Source organism: Lagopus muta, chromosome 1 (assembly GCF_023343835.1).
Source record: "Lagopus muta isolate bLagMut1 chromosome 1, bLagMut1 primary, whole genome shotgun sequence".
Lineage (NCBI taxonomy): Eukaryota > Metazoa > Chordata > Aves > Galliformes > Phasianidae > Lagopus > Lagopus muta.
Window position 1 is genome coordinate 108276980 of NC_064433.1, and position 18625 is coordinate 108295604.

Here is an 18625-nt window from a genome sequence, read left to right on the forward strand (position 1 = left end):
TGGAGGTCACACATCAAACCAAACACTATTTATTTTCCTGAGGAATGAAGGCAATTAAAGACCAAGATTCCCTCTTAACACAAGTAGCCTTGCTTTCCTCATCTTAATGGTTAATTCTCTTAATATAGGCAAGCCCAAACCTTCACACAATTTGCAGTATGTTTTTTTTTATGTGCATATATATATATTAATATTATATATATAAATTGCAGTTCCCACCATCAAGACACGGGTTTAGGCAATAACCAAGACCTGAAGAAGGATCAACCAAAAAAGAAACCAACCCAAAACTTCAGGGTCTATCTGTACTTCAAAACAATAATACACAAGCAAACCCTTCTGCAGTCAGCACATTATTCAGTGTTATTTCCACCACATTCTAGAGTAAATGATAAAACTTCCGTAAGTTAAATCCCACTTCAGCAATGCAAACAGATCTGAAGTAGTGTTACGTGCTCCCTCTGCTCTCAGTGTACAGAGATGATGCTACACATGGAGCTCAGTCTCGCTTTGATTTCTTGAATTTGTGGTTAGATTTTTTCCTTCAGTAAACAAAATTGACCATGTAGAACACAAGAAAGATCTCTATCTGCCCAGCCCCATCATGCAAAGATGTCCTTTGCACGGAAAAAGTACATGTTGAGGGAACAGAGATTCAGTTTGTTTTGAATGCTTCGATCACAAGTCACTGTAGTACAAATGGAGAGTTCTAATTTGTGTTAAACCAACAACAAACACAAGTGCTCACGCACACTCAGGCAGGACAAACCCATATTACTGCAGTGGGATTTTTAAAGCACATTACAGCTCCAGGACAGTCATTTGTAACACATTTCCAAAACATAAAGCATACAAATGCCTTCAAACGTTTTCATAATAAGCAGCGTGCTAAGAGGTACAGCTGTTTGATAGGCTGGACTGCTGCACTACAGGTGATTTTTTTACATACAAGTGGTATATTTCAACTGTAGACTCAGTTAAGAGATTTTGATAGTTTGTTTATTTACTAATCTGTTGGTAAAAAAAACCAACAAGCATCTAGATTTTCTTTGTAGAAGAATTTACCATGGAATCTGAAGCCCATCTGAAGTTTCAAAACATACTTCTGTTCCTCAGTGACTTTCTACTTTTGAAGAGAAGTTGAAGACCAAAATATCTGCAAAAGCCTTGTATCTCTTTCCAGGGGTGAGGTGTGGGGGTGCGAATCGCTGTTGGCAAAGCAACACAAACCCATCATTCATTCACGTCAGTAGCTCTAATGGAATGGATGTCTTCCTTGGCTAAAGAAAACAGGCTTGGTCCTTTGTCCTCAGGAGGAATGTACAGGAAGGCAAACTTCAAGGTGGCACCTGTAAAACCCTGCCTTCTGCTCTTCTCAGCAGCTAAAACAAGAACTACGCCTTTACTTTCACCAGTTTTTCTTTCTCATTTAATGAGGAAAATAAATCAGGAAACTCAACCAACCACTCAGCACAACAACAACACTGGTGGAGCTAGAAACTGAAAGACTGAGGGAATTCCGATCATTATGTTTTAAAAAGCTCTCTTCACAACTGCATTTTCTAAGATCTCAGTAAATATTTGGCAAGTAAAACAAGCTGTCTAATGAAAAGCTTATATAGGGTTAAATATGCTCTATTCGAGACTTATTGCTCCTAGCTTTGCATTTGATATGATGGCATATATATATGCTTGTCTAACAAGTACTTGGGAGAAGGAAGTAGAGCCCCTATGACAGGTTTTTGAATTAGCAGCAACAGCTTCTCACACAGGGAAGAAAAGCTACAGAGGAGAAGTTATAAATGTTTGCAAGTAGACTCAAGTAAATTCTTTAAAAAGTTCTGTTTTTTAGAGTATAACTTACGTACAGAACATTAAACAATATGCTAGTGTAAGTATTTGCATAATTTATTGATTTATGGCTAATACAAAAGGCCTCTCTCCATCTACATGGACTGAGCAGAGTTTATAGCAGGCTACAGTTATTACAGCAGGCTCTCTTAATCAGCGGTTTAGCTCTGTTTCTGAAAACTTACCCGTTTTCAAATCACAATACAAAGTGGGTCTGGGTCTGTTTTCCCTTTCAGCCTGACCAGAAACACAAGCAGAGACTTGCATTGCTGCTGCTCCATGCCTCAGCACGGAAGCACAGTGGTATCTCCTCTCCTGACAGCGGTTCAATCATAGAGCAGGTATGGTTCTTCAGTTCTCAGCTCCCTGCTTCAGCCAACTAGGTGCTCGCTTCTCCCCACCTGCGCCATTCCCTGCTCTCCCTCACTTTGCACAACACCACCACACAGTCCTCCAAAAGCTGTCATGATGCAAGTAGAGCTGCTTGTATTCAGAGGAGCACCTTCACAGTAACCAGAGAGAAAGCTGTTCTGGAAAAATAAACAGAAAATACAATCCTTCTGTTCCCTCCCGCACCACTGTATCAGCGAGCATCGTGTGATGCAAGTCATCAGCTGTATTTGCGTTCTCTGGTACTGCTCTGTAAACAACTGATGTGCAAGTATCCCCTCAGAGAGCATTCATTCAGCCTTACGCAAACGGTTCTGCTGAAGCACCATTCAGTTTGCTCTTGCTTTTGTTCTTGGAAAGCAACTTTCTGTTAAGAATTCGCGAAAGAGTGCCTCCCTTCTTGCGCGTTTCCTCTGACAGGGGCTGCTGCAGGTAGATGAGATCGTTGTGTGACTGACTCATTCCTGGATCCTTCTGATGGTGGCGCCGACGGAAAAAGAGCTTTGCGCTCTTCCTCAAGATCCCACCTGCGAAAGCAAAGAGCAGAGGCAAAGGCGCTTTAGACAAACCAGACTGCTTTCTTCTAGCCTGCAGCTTCAGCTATGACTGCATCACTACTGAAGAAAGCCTTCGTCTCAGCATTTCGAGCTTAAGCACCACTCTCATAACTAATTAAACTATGTTAGAAAGCTAAGAGTGGTGAATTCAGAGCCACAGTATTGATGATCTGTAACTGAGAGGATGCAAGGGTACGAGCCCCATGCTGGAATGAAGGGATTTCAGATACTGGCAAAGGTGAGCGGTCACTATGCTTTCAGGCACTCACACACGTGCTACATGCTGCTGAATCCACCTTCCCCCACCACTGACCAGCTCTTTCTCAAGCAAACACCACTGAGAAATTCAGGCTTCATGAAGTTATGCATCTTTCTGCTTCTCCTCGTTCCACGCAAGTATCATGCAAACTGAATCACTTGGATTCATGACAGATGGCGGTAGTACTAGATCTATGCATATGTCCATGCTCTTACAGTCAGCAGAAGAGTTGAGAAGAGCTCACACATATTTTGCTAGAGGAGCACTAAAGAAGTTCTTTCCTTCTATTCTCTCTGAAACAATGCAGGTGAAAAGGAAGGAAAGCTACTATGCAGCTATGAGGAATTAAACGTTAATCCTCCGATTGCAACTTTGAATTCACACATCTTGTGGAAGTCACCTTCCTTCTACTTTGTTTCTAATGCTCCTCTGAAAAGTACAGTAGTGTTCACATGTACACATGCACAGCTCTTAGGGTGGTTTGTATGCTGGATTCTCAAATGTCAAACAGGCACATTCCATCCTTCCAGTGCAATAAAAGTACAAAGTATTTTATTAAAAGATAGAGGAAGAAATGTTACTCTGTAGTTTCAGCAATCAATGGAGTTGAAAAGATTAGCCCATTATACACAAAGTGAAGGAGGCATTTTGACATGGAGGATCCTGTTGATGCCTGAAGTCAGTAGCTGTGTGTCAGCCCACATGCAGCAGGCTCAAACAGTCAGACTGCCCATCTTCCATATGAATTCAGCAGCAACACCTAGAGCAGCAATCATTTGCCGGTTTAAAACACTGTTGGAAATAACAATTCACTTCAAGCACATTAAAAATAGTATTATGTCTGCTTCCAATAAGCTCAGAAATTTGCCCAAATCCCTTCTGTGGCAAATTAGTCCAGATTCTTTTATATACCCTTCCTCTTGATTCCATATCAAACCTAGCTGCCATTGCCTTGGCTGCATATCTCTGCACCATGGATTCATGTTGGCAACACAAGACATCAATGGTCTTCCCTCTTTACAAGCCCTAGATGGTTTTGCAGCCAGCATTCTGCCAGCTCCCACCTTCCATTTTCCCATGCACTCTGTGTGCCTGAGGCACAAGGAAGGCTGCCTGCTCTTGGTACAACAGCCCAATGTCAAAATAGCAAGAGTTCAGTGCAGAACTGGGCAGTGCTGCTGTCGCAGTGACACAAGCCAGTTTGAACGAAGGAGGACCCAGGTAGCAAGCCAGCAGAGGGAGCCTTCTGGCACTCAGACAGGTACATGAGGACAGTCATCTTCCTGGCTAAGCTTCCACAACTTGTTTCCACACAACCATCAGCTTTCCTTACTTTTCCTCTGTTCAACTATCAGATCCTGTCACTGCACAGTCTCAGCTCTGCTTCTCCTCCCGTTGTAAACGGATACAAAAAGCAATGTGCAGACCCATTCTTGCATGTGACTGTGCAACAGCAAGGATCACATCACTGCCATCTAAGGACTGGGCACAGGCTGCGTGTCATTTTGCACAGCAACAGCTGCAGAATAGGCAGTTCATGGCAGCCCTGTTTCATGCAGCCAGAAGCTGCTCTGTTCAGACTGGAACAGTTACAGACACGTGCTCAGCATTATTACTTTTTTATTTTAAGGACTGAGCACTCAGCATCTGTGAAGATATTCTAGCGCATTTTGTCTTGCTGTGGCCAAGACATGGGCCACGATGGGATTGATGCAAGAGTCAGCTGAAAGCAACTGGAACGCACAGACCTGAATCTTGTCTGCTCTCCCATCACCCTCTGATTGATCATTCTGGCAAAGCAGCACCACTTCAAGCTGTTGTCAACAGCATAAAAGAAACAGTGTTTTGCCCCTGATACTGACAGTTGTTAATATGCAGAGGCTGGGGAGGTTGCTGAGCCACTGCTGCTGTGCAGCTTTTGTTTTAGCCCTCAGCTGCTCTGCCCAGCAGCGTTGGCAGCTGCAGCTGAATCTGTGCCAGCAGGAGGAGCAGGACAAAGGAGCTTATCTGTAAACAGCTATTTTGTCCTATCCATTCACTGATTTTCCATCCTAAGGAACAGAACCAAACCAAGAATGCTTACAACTTGTGCTGGTGGTCTAGGACAACTTGTTGCAGCTGGAAAAAAAAAATGCAGGCTGCACTTCCCTGAGAACAGCACAGCTTCATCAGTGGCTGCAGCCCCCAAGGTGAAAGCTCCTTGTGTTTTCAGAGGTACTGAGATTGCTAGTAGCTGGAAGTTTGTATCACTCACTGCTACCCACTGGTCTCCAGCCAGCTGGGTGCATGCTGCCTGACAGTGGCTCCAGCTCTGTGGAGGCACCCCTGCTAAGAAGGCAGGCTACAGAGCAAATCACAAACTCAGCGATGCTTGGGCTGTTTACATGCTTACTTCTTGAGTTCTACGTGATCCATGTGCCAAACTCAGCTCCCAACACCAGGAGATAAGCAGAGAGCACCTCAAGAATGCTGTACAGACTAGCTGGTCTTCACAGGCTCCTGAGGGCCAGCTCAGGCTGTTCTAACTGGCTGGTTGGGCTAGGGTCACTCCCAAATCTCTTTTTTTTTTTTATTGAAGGACAATTTCCTTCCACATCTACAAGGACGTGAACAGAGACTGCTTCTTTCCATTCCTTCCTAACTCCAAAACAGTTTTTAATTGAGGTGTCTGTGAAGTACTCGTAGCTTTAGGAGTTGAGCTAGAAAGGAAATCTATATAACTGTAAGCAGCAGTTTTTAAAATAAGTATTCTGTGTATGCATATCCAGTTATGAGGTCACACATGGGTTTGCATGAGCAGATGTTCAACAGGAATGGGCATGATGGAGAGAGAGCAGGAGCACACAGCACCCCTCCAAGCCTTCCTTGGAGCCTGTTCTGCATGACCCACTTAGACAGCACATCCACCAGTGGAATGATTTGTCTGGGCAGACAAAGCTGCTAAGGCATCTGAGCACAGGAAGGCAGTTTGCAGGAGGAAAGAAATGGATGGGGGAAGAAAACAGGTGCCAAACTACATTTTGCTCTGATTTTTACAATGAGCGCATCATTGTAAAGCTACGCTTTCTTTAAAAGATAAGACAAAAGCAACTTACTGTGTAGGTAATTAATTCTGGCTGGCACAGTGGTCCTCTTAAGTTTATAAAAGGGAACGGGTAAGAAACAGGAAGTCAGAAAAGTGAAGAACAAAAGGTATTCAAGAGTAGAAATCATAGTGAAAGACAATGCTAACTTCAAGACATTCATACCATTCAGGAAGGTTTTTAAAGCAGAAAAGCGTTTGCTTTTTCTTGTTGTTGTTGTTTTTGTTACTGTTCTTGTTTTTGAAAGGGAAAGGGAATTATTTTTGACAAAAGAAAAAAAATCAAAGTATTCCAAGCTAACCAAGGGAAAGGAAGTAGAAAAGTTTTCCTATCTCACTCCATTGAACCCACTCAGCTGTGAGCAGAGGTTCAAGACTTCCACAGAGAGATCTGTAAGGGATTTTAGACAGTTTTAGAAAACATTTTTAAAGCTGAGACAATTTGTTCTTTCTAGCAGTCCTGCCCTACATTGCGCAAAGTAAACTTTCAGAAGCCTGACCTCTCTGCAACACACTGCACATGGAAAAGCAAAAGTAAACAACAGTTCACCTACAAGCTTCCACTTGCTTGATTTAGAGTAAAACATTAAAGAGTCCAGAGGTTTTCCAGACCTCATAGAGCTCCCTAAACTTCTTCAGGCTCCAAACAAGTCAAATTACTTAGTGCTTAGTTCACCTAAATCCATTCCAAACTGTCTAATGCCTGACCATCTTGGCCAAACTGATGGTTGCTGGGCCATCCTGAACTATCAGATGGAACAACAGACTTGTGAAAAGACCAGAAGACATCAAGGCTTGGTGAAGAGGTCTAGTGCATATGTGAAATGCATTAGAATCACAGAATCACTAAGGTTGGAAAAGACCTCTAAGATCACCTGGTCCAACCATCAGCCCACCCCCCACCATGCCCACCAACCATGGCCCCCAGTGCCATGTTCACACGGCTCTTAAACACCTCCAGGGATGGTGACCCCACCACCTCCCTGGGCAGCCTCACAGTAGTCCAGTCGTGTACTAAGCTTTATTGCCACTTTATAGTGTCTCTGAGTAAGTATAGAAGTCTCTGGGTAAGAAATGCACAGAAAAGAATACAATAAAAGAGGGATGGAAATGGGTGAGAAATACAACAGTTTTTCCAACTTCAACATGCATCCCATATAAATGGTGTGCCACCTGTTCAAGGCACAGGTGGGTGACCACTGCACTGGATTCTCTTCCAGACTTCCTAACAGCCACCCCACAGCCACAAACCAGGCACAACAGCCTCAGAGGTTATTGTGTTTATAAAGGAAACACAAAGAATGCTACAGCATTTTCAAGCTGAGGCTATCAAGGTGCGTAACTACATAAAGCAAAATATCTGATCCTTCATTCGCTTTACCCTCCCAGCTATGCGTTGGGCTCAATGATCTGCCTTTTAACTTCTAAGGGTGAGTCCTTCCATTTGCTGATGGACAAGAGCGTAAGAGTGCCTGCCACATCTCTGAGAGCCAGAGAACTGGATTCTTTGGCTTTTAGCAAGACAGCTTCCACCAACACCACAATTACACAGAGCTTAAGGAGGAAAAACAGTACCAGAGGATAAACTACTATACACTGTTGCATGACACTGCCAATGACGTGTAGACCACAGTTATTTCCCAGAGGAGAGGTAAGGATCATGTACCTTTAGACTTTTTCACACTCCCAGTTTCTGAAACACTTAATGAACTCCCAGACATTTCTTCACAGCTCTGGTCTAAGAGTGTATTGGAGTCCCACTGCTGGCTGCCGTTCTCCAAAGCCCAAGCCTTATGGGCACTTTGCTGTGGGTCAGTATCAGGTACTGTTTCTGAAGTGTCTGATGACAGCTTTTCATCAGAAGTTACTTTTGCAGTCACTTCTTCTCCAGCAGGTGGTGGATCTGCTTCTTTGCGGGAACTGTCCATGGCTGCAGCATAGTCCATCATCAGTGCAGCTTCACTGTCCTGAGATAAAGAGGTCTGCCCAACAGGGAAAATAAACAAATAAATAAATAGAGAGACAATGCTGACACAAGCCACTCTGATAGAAAAACAAACAAACACACACCAGAAAACAGAAACAAAAGCAAAACAAGCCTCCCTGCAAAAGATGTTCTTTTTTTCTCTTTACACTTTCATTTGCTCTGCTCAGAGCTATCAGAAAACCATTATGAGGCTCCTTAAGCTCTACTAAAGGAGAGGAGCATATAGCCAAGTTCTAAGAACTGACCGTCACCACCTAATTGTCCTGTTAAAGCCAAAGGACTGGAAAAAAAAAAAACTTAAGTACTAGTATTTAATACTTAAATACTACACAGCACAGTGATGACAAGGTTCAGTGGCTCAACTTTCTCTCAGAGCTCATTAGGAAACCCATGCAGAACAGCAAGACCACAGCAAACGTCCACAGAGCAGCCTGCAAGGAAAGGACTGCAGGCAGGGACCAAGAGTCAGATGGAGGCTATGGATAATGGATGCCTGGAAGAGTGCTGTATGCCAAGTGAGGAGCAGTTTTCTGCTTCCCTTACTCTAGAATGAAGCCCAGAGGGAGGGCTTTTCCAAAGGGTTTTGTTTAAACAATTTTGACATGTAGAAAAAACAGTGATATTATTTGTGTGCACATTGCCTCTATCAGCAGAAACAGAGTGTATAATCAATGAATGTTAGGATGTTATAATTATGAAATAAACAAGAGAGTTAGGCAAAGCAGATAATGATAACAAAAAGAGAATAGACAGAAAGCTTACCCCTATCCTGGGCTCACTTACAAAACTCCAGCAGAGCAGATCTCCAGAAGAGATCCTTCCCCACCTGTAGTCACTCTTAAATGGGTCTAGGAGAGGTGCAGCCAGGCTCCACCCCTTCCAGCAGCACAGCTGAATTGCCTTCACCTGTGCTCCCATGGCTGACTCAGTGCTCGCCTCAGGTGATCAATCAGAGGTTCAGGCCACTCAGCAGTTCCCATACACTGAGAAAGACTAATTTTTGTCCTTACTTAGGCTAGTTTTCCCAAACGCCTAACCATCTCACTCCTGGCCAAGGTCACCATGCATTTTTAGTTAAGCTTTCAAATCTAAGTATAAAAAAATAACCCACTTTCCAATAAGCCCACCCTGATTTGGTTCAACTTGAAATAGTTATTGAAACAGGCAGACGTAGGTCCTGCAGAGACTGACAAGCAGGACTCTACAGAATGCACATTCACATCATGCGCAGCAGAGCGAAGACTTTACAGCACTAAGAAGTAAACCTGCTGTTTTCTGCTCTACCTTGGACACCCCTGATATGATAATGGTGCTTTTCTTTCTGGGAGACTTCAGCTTCTGCTTGGCAGACTCACTTAACTGTCGAATGGCTGCTTCTGCAACAGGATCACTGCCATTCAGTATCAGCAGCTCTGAAAAGAAAGCATTATTTCAGAGTGAAGAAAAAAAACAGAACACAAAGAGAGGCAAGGCTTGTTCTAAATTTTAAATGTAAAGAGATTACAAGGAATGATATAAACACCACGTAAAACAAAACATTTTCCAATCCACCACCAAGCTACTGGGTCTTGTCTTTCCATTCTGCTCAATCTGGTGTACATTATCCATCCTACACAGAAACGGGACGGAAGTTGCACTTACAAACCCATGCCCTTCACACTCATAAGACTTTAGAAACCCAGACCACACAGCCAGTTACTTCACTTGCTACACTGTGGTTAATTCTGGCACAGCAAGTACACACTAATCAAATTCATTAAGCTTAGAAAAACAAATCTAATAAAGCTAATAAAACAAACAAAAATATTCACAGATTTAATTGTTGGAGGTGGGCTCTTCAGTAAGAGATTTAACAACAAAGGAATACAATCAGGAATAGCATGAATTAAACTAAGCAGTGTCTTTTGTTGTTGGGACATTAAGGGACTGAAAGATAAGGCCTGAATAATACTGCACCAAATACCTCAGATTCTTTTGGAACTCAGCAGTACATATGCACAAGCAGTATGCACTCCCACATGCACGTGCACTCATGACAAACCCCACTTTTCCATCTTCAGAGCCACTTGAAGGCCTCCAGAAACTCCTAAGTGCCTGACACTGCATCAGAGGCACTTGCTAACTCTTATTGTTGCCATTATTTAGAACCATGGAAAGGCCACAGGATCTTTTCCAGAGAGCCTGTAGCTAGTTTGGCATGCTGTCTGCAACTACCACCAATGCTTCTTTGCATTTCTTTCATTTGCCTCAAGGTTTTGTTCTAATGAGTAATTCTTCCTGCAATAGTGTATTAACATTGCACAGGAATTCCCCTGCATTCCCAGAGAAGGGAAAACATTGTCCATCTCAGTGTGCTCTGAGCTTTGATCAGACAAGTTTTCCAGTAAGCGCTTTGCATTTTCAATATCAGAACCAGTTATGATGGAAAACTCAGAAGCTTAGGGCTTTCCAAATTGGCTCAGTAATATCACCCTGCTTCATGGTATCACTGGTTTACTGTTGGAGGAAGAGTCAAGAGTTATTTAAAGGTATTCATGGTTATTGGTTCACGCTTTTGCCCAGCTTTTTGGCCAACACATGTGTCTCTCAGCAAGATTCTGGCTGTTCCAGGAGCACTCCAGATCATCTCCAGATTGCCCCATATGCACCCAAACCAGTACAAAGTAAACAGAACTCCAGATCATGTGCTATTTGCAACTATACCACACCACATCTTCCATCATTGCTGCCTATACATCTAAGGAACGAATGGTGAAGCCACAAGGACAGAAGAACATGCTGAAGATTCAGAGCTGTGCATCAAAAAGGTAAAATGCCACAGTCAAAAACGAGTTTAATTCAGTCAAAGTGAATTTGTAATTAAAGGTGTTATTGAAGCTATGTGGGGCTCTGGAGGCTCTTCAACTATATGGCTGGTGACTTAAGAAAGCAGATGAACAGGCTCAGCCAGATTATGTATTTGCATCAGCATAAAAACAAAACAACAGCAAAATAACAGTGGCAGGGCGAGGAAGAGAATTCAGTCTGCCTTACCTAAAGGCAGCCTCATGCCTTTTCTTCAGACAGCAGATTTCATAATGGCCTTAAGGTTAAATTTCGGAGAGTTTTCACTTTATGCAATGTAATTTGTGTCTTTACAGGGGAGGAGTTTTTCATTCAAAAGCAAGAGGAAAGTCAGTCTGGCTTTTCCACAGTCACCTCCCCTTTCCAAACCACAGCTCATTGTTGCTTTTTCAAAATCAGTTATTTTAATCACCAGTTAAAAACAGGCTTCTATTACAAGGCTGCTATACCCCTAACCACGGTACTTGCTAACATAAACATCTCAGTGCCTGTTGAAAGCCAGTAGCGGGTTTGCTGCTATTTTAGCAGGGTTACATTAATCCCGTGTGCAGTCTAGAGAGATGTCTTCTGATTTGAAGCTTCAAAAGGTTCTATTACCTGTATCTGAAGACGATAAAGTTTTGCTGACTGGAGCACCGTGAGAATGGAGAGCTTGAACAGAAAAATCCTTTTCAATCACTTTGACTTTGACTGGAGTTTTCACAGGAGAACCTGAAAACCAAGCTACTCTGTTATTTGAACTATTTAAGACACTTAGTATGAAAATAACAAGTCACATCAATTTAAAAGGCTGTTCAAATCACAAATGTTTGAGAAAGCTGTTTATAGAAATTCTCAGGGCATGCTCTCTATGGCAACGTCACCCCAAAGGACCTGCGAAACACAGGAAGTCACTTTTAAACATCTCCTGTAATATATTAGACAGTATATGCTTCAATAAAAGATCAGCATTGACAGCTTAAAAGAACACAGCTCTTTGTGAGACTGCACACAAAGAGTGAAGAGGTTTTACTCTCATACTTATCCCAAGAGGAATCAGTCTACTCCAGAAAGGTACGCTGAAAAGATTGCCACAGGATGACACTCATCCTTATCTGGGATTATAATACACACTGAGGTTAGAAGGCACAGCACAAGACTGCCATCAGCAAGCACTCGTGTGTCTGATACCTCTATCGTGTGGAAAAACAACTCAAACCAAGCTGTTCTGCACTTGCACTCCACCATGAAATGTAAATATGCATACAAAAAGAAGCATGAACCATTCCTCTTCTAGCAACAAGGTTTCATGAAAATTAAAAACTTGATTTTGAAGAATCCCAAAAACACCGCCATCAATGCCTCAGAGAAGTCTGGATGATGCTTCTCCATCCATCCCTGCTCCTCCTTGCACCAACTTCTCTTGCCCCCCACAGACAACACTAAGAGTGAACACAGAACGAAGCGGACTTCCTCACCTGTGCTCAATGGGGATGACCTCCCTTCTAGTCGAGGTTTGGTTTTCACAGCAGTTACAGTAGTGACCACAGTCCCACAGGGCATCACAGTTCGATCCTTTTCTACCTTAGTGCTTGGCACTGGAGAAGATGTTTGCCAAGTCTTTAACTCGCTAGGTTCGATAAACAAGAACTAGGAAGACCAAAAAGAATATTTCAAGGATGTTAATATTTCCAACTAGTGCTCCTTCAACATTTTTATTAACACACAAGGGCCAGCTAATGCTTTTGATACACAGAAATACAGCACAGTGTGTTACCACAAATTATGAACGTGATACAGAAACTCGGCCACACGTTGCACTGCGAACTCACAGATAAGTACTCACAAGGAGGTCCAGAGCTAAAGGATCCACCATAAAAACATCCCTATGCCATACCTCTGCAGTAATGGATCCTAGCCCAGGCCTCAGCTCTGGGCTACCATCACTGGCCCTGCTGTTCAGTGCAAAGCTTTGGAGGCCAGAAGGCTGCTTCCTGAACAAGTCTAGAGGTATAGTTGCCCTTGCGGATGAAGAACCTAGAAGAAACAAAAAGGCTGAGGAAACAAAAAGGAAGCACAAGACCTATAGCAGGTAATCACAGTACCTGGTTATACACCATGGGGCAACATGGCAGTAGTCAGAGCCTTCTTTCCATTTTACAACTATTCCTGGCCTAAATACTGAGCAACAGAAAGAATGGAGATGAAACCTTACTTACCTGTCACTATTTACAGCCATTTTTTTCCCCTATATATGCCAAATGCTTAGAGGAAAAGAAAACACCTAGAAATATTACGACTACATTCTTGTACTATCTCCTTAATTGGTTACTTTGTCTCTTCAGAGAACACTCTCTGGGTTCCTGCTAAACTAGAGCATCATTAAGAATATTCATTCTTTATTTGATCTTCAGTGCAAGCTGAGCAGTTCTCTTGTTCCTCCCATTACCTAACATTTAATGTAAGCTACATTATACTGAAGCAAACTACTAGCAAAATTACTGCAGGATTTCAGGGATTAAATCCCAATGTTCTGCAAAACACAAAGGCAAATACAGTTCTACATCATATTCACATTACTCGGCTCTCCCATCACTAATGTGATTCTACTTTGAGTTCTTCATTTAAATTTTTGGGAGAACAGCTGGAACGCTGCTGGTACTGTTTGAAAGACATGTTATGAAAGGTGATTGAGAACTGGCAGGAACAGAGTTTATGTAAGAAACAATACACACATGCTGACTGTACCTAGGTCTCATGTGTCTCTCCTCTCTTTTTTTTTTTTTAATAGGAAAGCAGCATCCCTGGAGAAATTATTTTTTAGTATTTTTACATTTTACTTCCTAATCCTTCATTATAATCATCAAACTTTTGTTATCTGATTTCTTTATATCTGAAATCTGGCATAAGAAGGAAAAAGCAAATGGAAACAAGAGGTGAAATAAAGTTACCATTTCCAGTGAAAGCAAAAGTTACTCCTCAGCAAAAGGATAAGCACAGATGAGAGGAATTTAATAGAATCATAGAATAACTCAACTTGGAAGGGGCCATAAGGATCACTGAGTCCAAATCCTAGCTTAACACTGGACCACCCAAAAATCAGACCATGATTTATGAAGTAGCATCACTTCAATAAAGCCCAAGTAGTGAAGTATTTGGAGTAAGTTTACAAAGCTCATGCAAACAGCTCAAAGTGCTCCTCGGCCTCAAAGCCTGCCTATCTGTTTTTCTCACATCAGTGAGGCAGTAATTCTCCAAATAACCAAAATGCAATAGTTAAGTGGTGGGATTTTCTTTGCCACTGAAGGCTAACTGCAACAGAATCAATTATTAAGAATATTATATTCCTCATGTTTTATATTTAATCCGATGTAACCAAAGTTAAGTGGCTTTATAGCTGGTAATTGCTAGGCAGATTATGGGGCTTGGAAAGGAAGACTTTAGGATTAAAATCATGATTCCCCTCAAAGACAGGGAAAGCATAACTTGAAACCAACAGTACTCACATGATTTGTTAGAAGTTTAAAAGGCCAAAAGAGTTCTCCACAGCTGTTGACAGCCCCCCAAAGGAAAGGGTGACTTAAGGTTTCTTTGTAACCTTAACTTTGAGGAGGTCAGAGACTCTATAACAGTGTATTTCTCTTCCCTCCAGGCTTACTGGTAGAAGTAACAAAGTACACAGGCAGCGGAGGAGCCAGGCAAACAAACCACTCTCACTCCTGAACTTCATAGTTTTCTATGGATTTCAACTCCAGGAGCTAAATATGAGGACAGACTTACAAAGTTTTAAAACACAAACTGAGCTACTGCATTTTCCCCAAACTGCCTGTTTCATATACACTTGGTTGGCTATTCTCAGATGATCTCCTTCTGCTGCTCTCCCTTGCAGGGCCGTTCTGAAGATGCACCCAATGGGACAACCAGGACGAAGCAGCACCAGACAGCTGAACTTCAACAGGTTTGGGAACCAAATACGATCTTATATGGCTATACTGCAGAACTGAAAGAGAACTCATGCCAACATCAGCAATATTTGTGAGGGGATCACGCCAAATATTTCAGTTTAAATACTTACTATCCAACTTTCCGTCTTCTGCTATTTGCAGTAGCAGTGTTTTTGATTTGGCACTTAGTTCACTGTCAAATAAATGAAAGTGTGTTAGGTCTCTGCATGCAGGTGGGTCTTCATTCCCATGCAGGTTTTCCCTGCCCCGCTCTGGTCCCCAGCCCCACTGCTTTCCTCATCCCACAAAGAGCACAACCCCACGTGGCTGACCTGCCAGGGTGAGCGGCTTCTTTTTGACCTGTGAGAGCAGCTAGAGGAATCTCAACCAGAAAACCATGGTTTGGCTCACCCCCAGCTCCCATTTCGACAGCCTACAATTTCAGAGGCTTTTCTTCTCCCCAGCAGTTTGCAAACACTGCCTTTCAGGGTGATGCTGGTCCCTAATCTGACTGCTAACAGCAGCACTAAGAAGCCATTTCTTCCTTGGCAGGATCAACAGTCAACATTGTTGAAATTTTTAAGTTAAGATGCTGGAACAGGTCCAATCAACTGCCTATTCAGAGCTGCTCAGTGCCCTGTCCAAGCAGAAGAGTGCCCTGTAAGGCAGGAGAGAAGCAAGCAAACAGTCACAGGCTCAAATCAGAAGCATGACTTTTTCAAAATAAGACTTGAGGATGCTGCAAAATAAGAACTAGTTTCTCTGTGACAAACTTATGTGCACTATTAGCAGAATTACTGGCATTTGTAGTAGTCTGTCAGATGTACCAGACAGGTACAAAGCCTTTTCCCCAATGAAGTAATCTGGGTATCTACTGAGGAATCTTCCAGTTCAACCTGTGTGTTTTTCCATGTATCCACTTCAGGATGGTGTTATTTTGGCTGCAGATGCTCCATTTCCATCATCCACCGAGATGCTCTGGGCCATTCTCTCTGCAGCAAGTTTAAATCTCTGCTCCACCATTATAATTCCCCATCTTGCACCTCCAAAACTTGTGAGCATGCACCTTGAGGCTGCCAATTGCTGCTCCTCCTGTGAAGCTAAAACAAAGCCTGACACAGTGGTCAGTACACTGTTCTTCAGAGTGGCAGACATTTTCATTTCTTTATTTTAAAGAAGGCAGGAGGGAATGGACTTGAAAGAAAGTATGCAGACAAATCCTGACAACTTGCTTGTCTTTCAAAGTTCCCAAGCTTACCTCATGCACTTCTGAATAACAGCCAATGCTGGGAAAACCCAGCATTATCCCTAGCGTCTAGGCCAAATTCCAGTCCACTTAATCATATCCTGCCTACCCTCCCTTCTGCACTTTCAGTTCGAAAGGGGCTCATTCTTGTAAATTTCCTGTCCAAAAGTGCTGGGTACGTGTCTGTTCTGCAACAGCATTGGTGCTGCTCCACCAATAGATGGCTGAAGTGGTTCACGTACACAAGGGGTGGAGTATATTGAGATGCTCCAGAAAAGAAAGGTGCTACAGAAGTGCACTGTTTTTCTTGCTGTGGAGAAGAAATCACATCACTTCAATTGCTAAGCTGCAATAGCAACACAGTGCGCCGTCACATAAGAATGCTGCCTGCTCTGTGGCTTCCCACAAAAGCGGGAGCTCCTCCAACTAAAAGCAGACTTTGAAAGACAAAATGTCTTGAGCCATTCATGTCTCAAAGAAGAGTTTCCTAGCTGGTTGTCCAGTTGCCAGCAGGATGAGACACAGAGTGTATTTCTCCATCAGACTGCAGAGGAAGATAGGAGTTTTCAGTGTTGTTCTACATCATCATGTTTTCTGTGCTGACTATGGTCACTTCTCATCTCCATCCCTGCACACACTGAGAGGTCCAGTGTTTTCCACATCCTGTCCAGCTTCTGATGAAATTTACACCAAGCAACTCCTTTTGCTCCTTCCCTCAATACTCCTCCTCCTGTGAAGCACAATCCTATAGAAGGCATGGGCACAGACCAGCCGTCTGCAATGGGGAGGCAGCAGAAGATTTGTGCACTGCACACTTCCTGCCCCTTGGAGCTGAAGAGAAACACACAGAAGCACACACACCACTCCTCAAAAAAGGCAGCACTCGGCACTGACAGACACAGGTCTGAACACTCACTCAATTCCTTGCAAGCTGAGATTCTGCTTTACCAAGAGAAGAAGTGGATGTCAGGCTCTGACTAAACAGTGAAGAAAAACGTCACAAAAAACAGATGGACTTTGTCTTGATGATCTTGAAGGTCTGATCCAACCTAGATGACTCCACATATGAAACTGAGAAGGGACTGGAAAGCTACATAGAGAACCACTACGTACCAAGTGCCTCTCATATTACTAAACCAGTAGCAGGAAAAAAATACAGCACCTGCAGCATGTTGCTTGGCAGCAGCACTGCCACATTTTCCTGGGAGGCTGTGTGCGTGCGTGCGTGTGTGTGTGTGAGAAAAGTCAGTTGAGAAATGCACCTGTGACCACACCATTAGCTGCTCCCTCTATTCCTTCCTCATACAACACAGAACCTACCTGATGTTTTCTGCTCTGCCACTAGGAAGTGGAAATGAAAACAGTTTTAGAACAGCTCACTTCTGACCTCATTTACAGAAGCTGTAAAAATCACACCATAGTGTGCACGTTGCCTCAAATTCCCATTTTTGTTCTACAGAAAAGAAAGCCCTATTTAGTTTTATTACACTGTGCTTTTTACAACAGCCATCGTTCTTTTAGATGTTCAACTTGGTCGCACATTCCCACTTCCCATTTGAAGGAAGAAAGGGTCAGACATTGGACTTCTTCAAATGCAGTTTTCAAGGTAAAATGACTTCAAAACCTTGCTAACAATTTTTGGCACTGAATTAAAGTACAGGGTGATTTATTATGCCTGTTACTGCTGTCATGAACTGAAGTCAGATATCTATCAAGGAAGAAGATCTAGAGGCCTGTTTGACCTCATATCCATGCAAAGGGTAATTAGATACCCCAAAGTCTCCACCAGCTCTAGATTTTTCTGAGGCTGCCTGACAGACCGTGTTTCAAAACACCATTCTTCTGCTGAAATCTCACACAGTGCTGGTTAAAAAAGAAAGAAGATGCTTAAAACATTTTCAGTAGGTGAGTTACTCACAAGACAAACTCTTCCTTCCAAAAGGGATTTGCAGCATTTTTGGCTACAGAGCTGGAGAACTTCTGCATAGGGTCATTCAGCTGAGCTATGCACACAAGGTTTGTGCTGCCTGTGAGAACAACAAAAAGAAAGCTGTTAGTCTTCCATCACAGGGAGACACTCTTATTCAAATGAAAGTGAAGAACCTCTTTCCTTACATACTGCTCTTTTGAATAGACTATCTGGAAACACTTCCTCACCCACCTGTAGAATAAATTTCTCCCCTCCGCTTACGACTAATTGGCATAATAATTATACCACTACTCCAAATGCAAATTGCACAACGTGTCACTCTGAAAACAATTCATTGTCTATTTCTTCCACAGCAATGGAAATCATTTCATTCTTGGTGTTCCAAAACAGCAAGGACAGCAGCAAAAAGTTCACTGCTGACTTTGAGCACAGCCAACAACAAATACGCTGCTTCCAGCTCTCCAGAAGAATCCAGGCTTATATTTGTTATCATCAACTCTCAGTTGTCCTCTGGTGACATATGTGGGCTGTGAAGGAGCCCTATCTTGGCCACAGA

General features: G+C 42.8%; 1 protein-coding gene across 2 annotated transcripts in view; it reads right to left on the reverse strand.

Annotated features, from left to right (window-relative positions):
• Positions 1-18625, reverse strand: part of C2CD2 (C2 calcium dependent domain containing 2) — a 36506-nt gene continuing 17881 nt past the window's right edge. For both annotated transcript variants that reach the window (XM_048966879.1, XM_048966870.1), the window contains exons 7-14: positions 18058-18166; positions 15025-15086; positions 12847-12986; positions 12428-12599; positions 11568-11681; positions 9411-9538; positions 7806-8121; positions 1-2768 (exon numbers count right to left, since the gene is read on the reverse strand). In XM_048966879.1, coding sequence (XP_048822836.1) covers positions 2542-2768; positions 7806-8121; positions 9411-9538; positions 11568-11681; positions 12428-12599; positions 12847-12986; positions 15025-15086; positions 18058-18166 — 1268 coding nt within the window. In that variant the 3' untranslated portion in view covers positions 1-2541. The remainder of the gene's footprint in view (positions 2769-7805; positions 8122-9410; positions 9539-11567; positions 11682-12427; positions 12600-12846; positions 12987-15024; positions 15087-18057; positions 18167-18625) is intronic.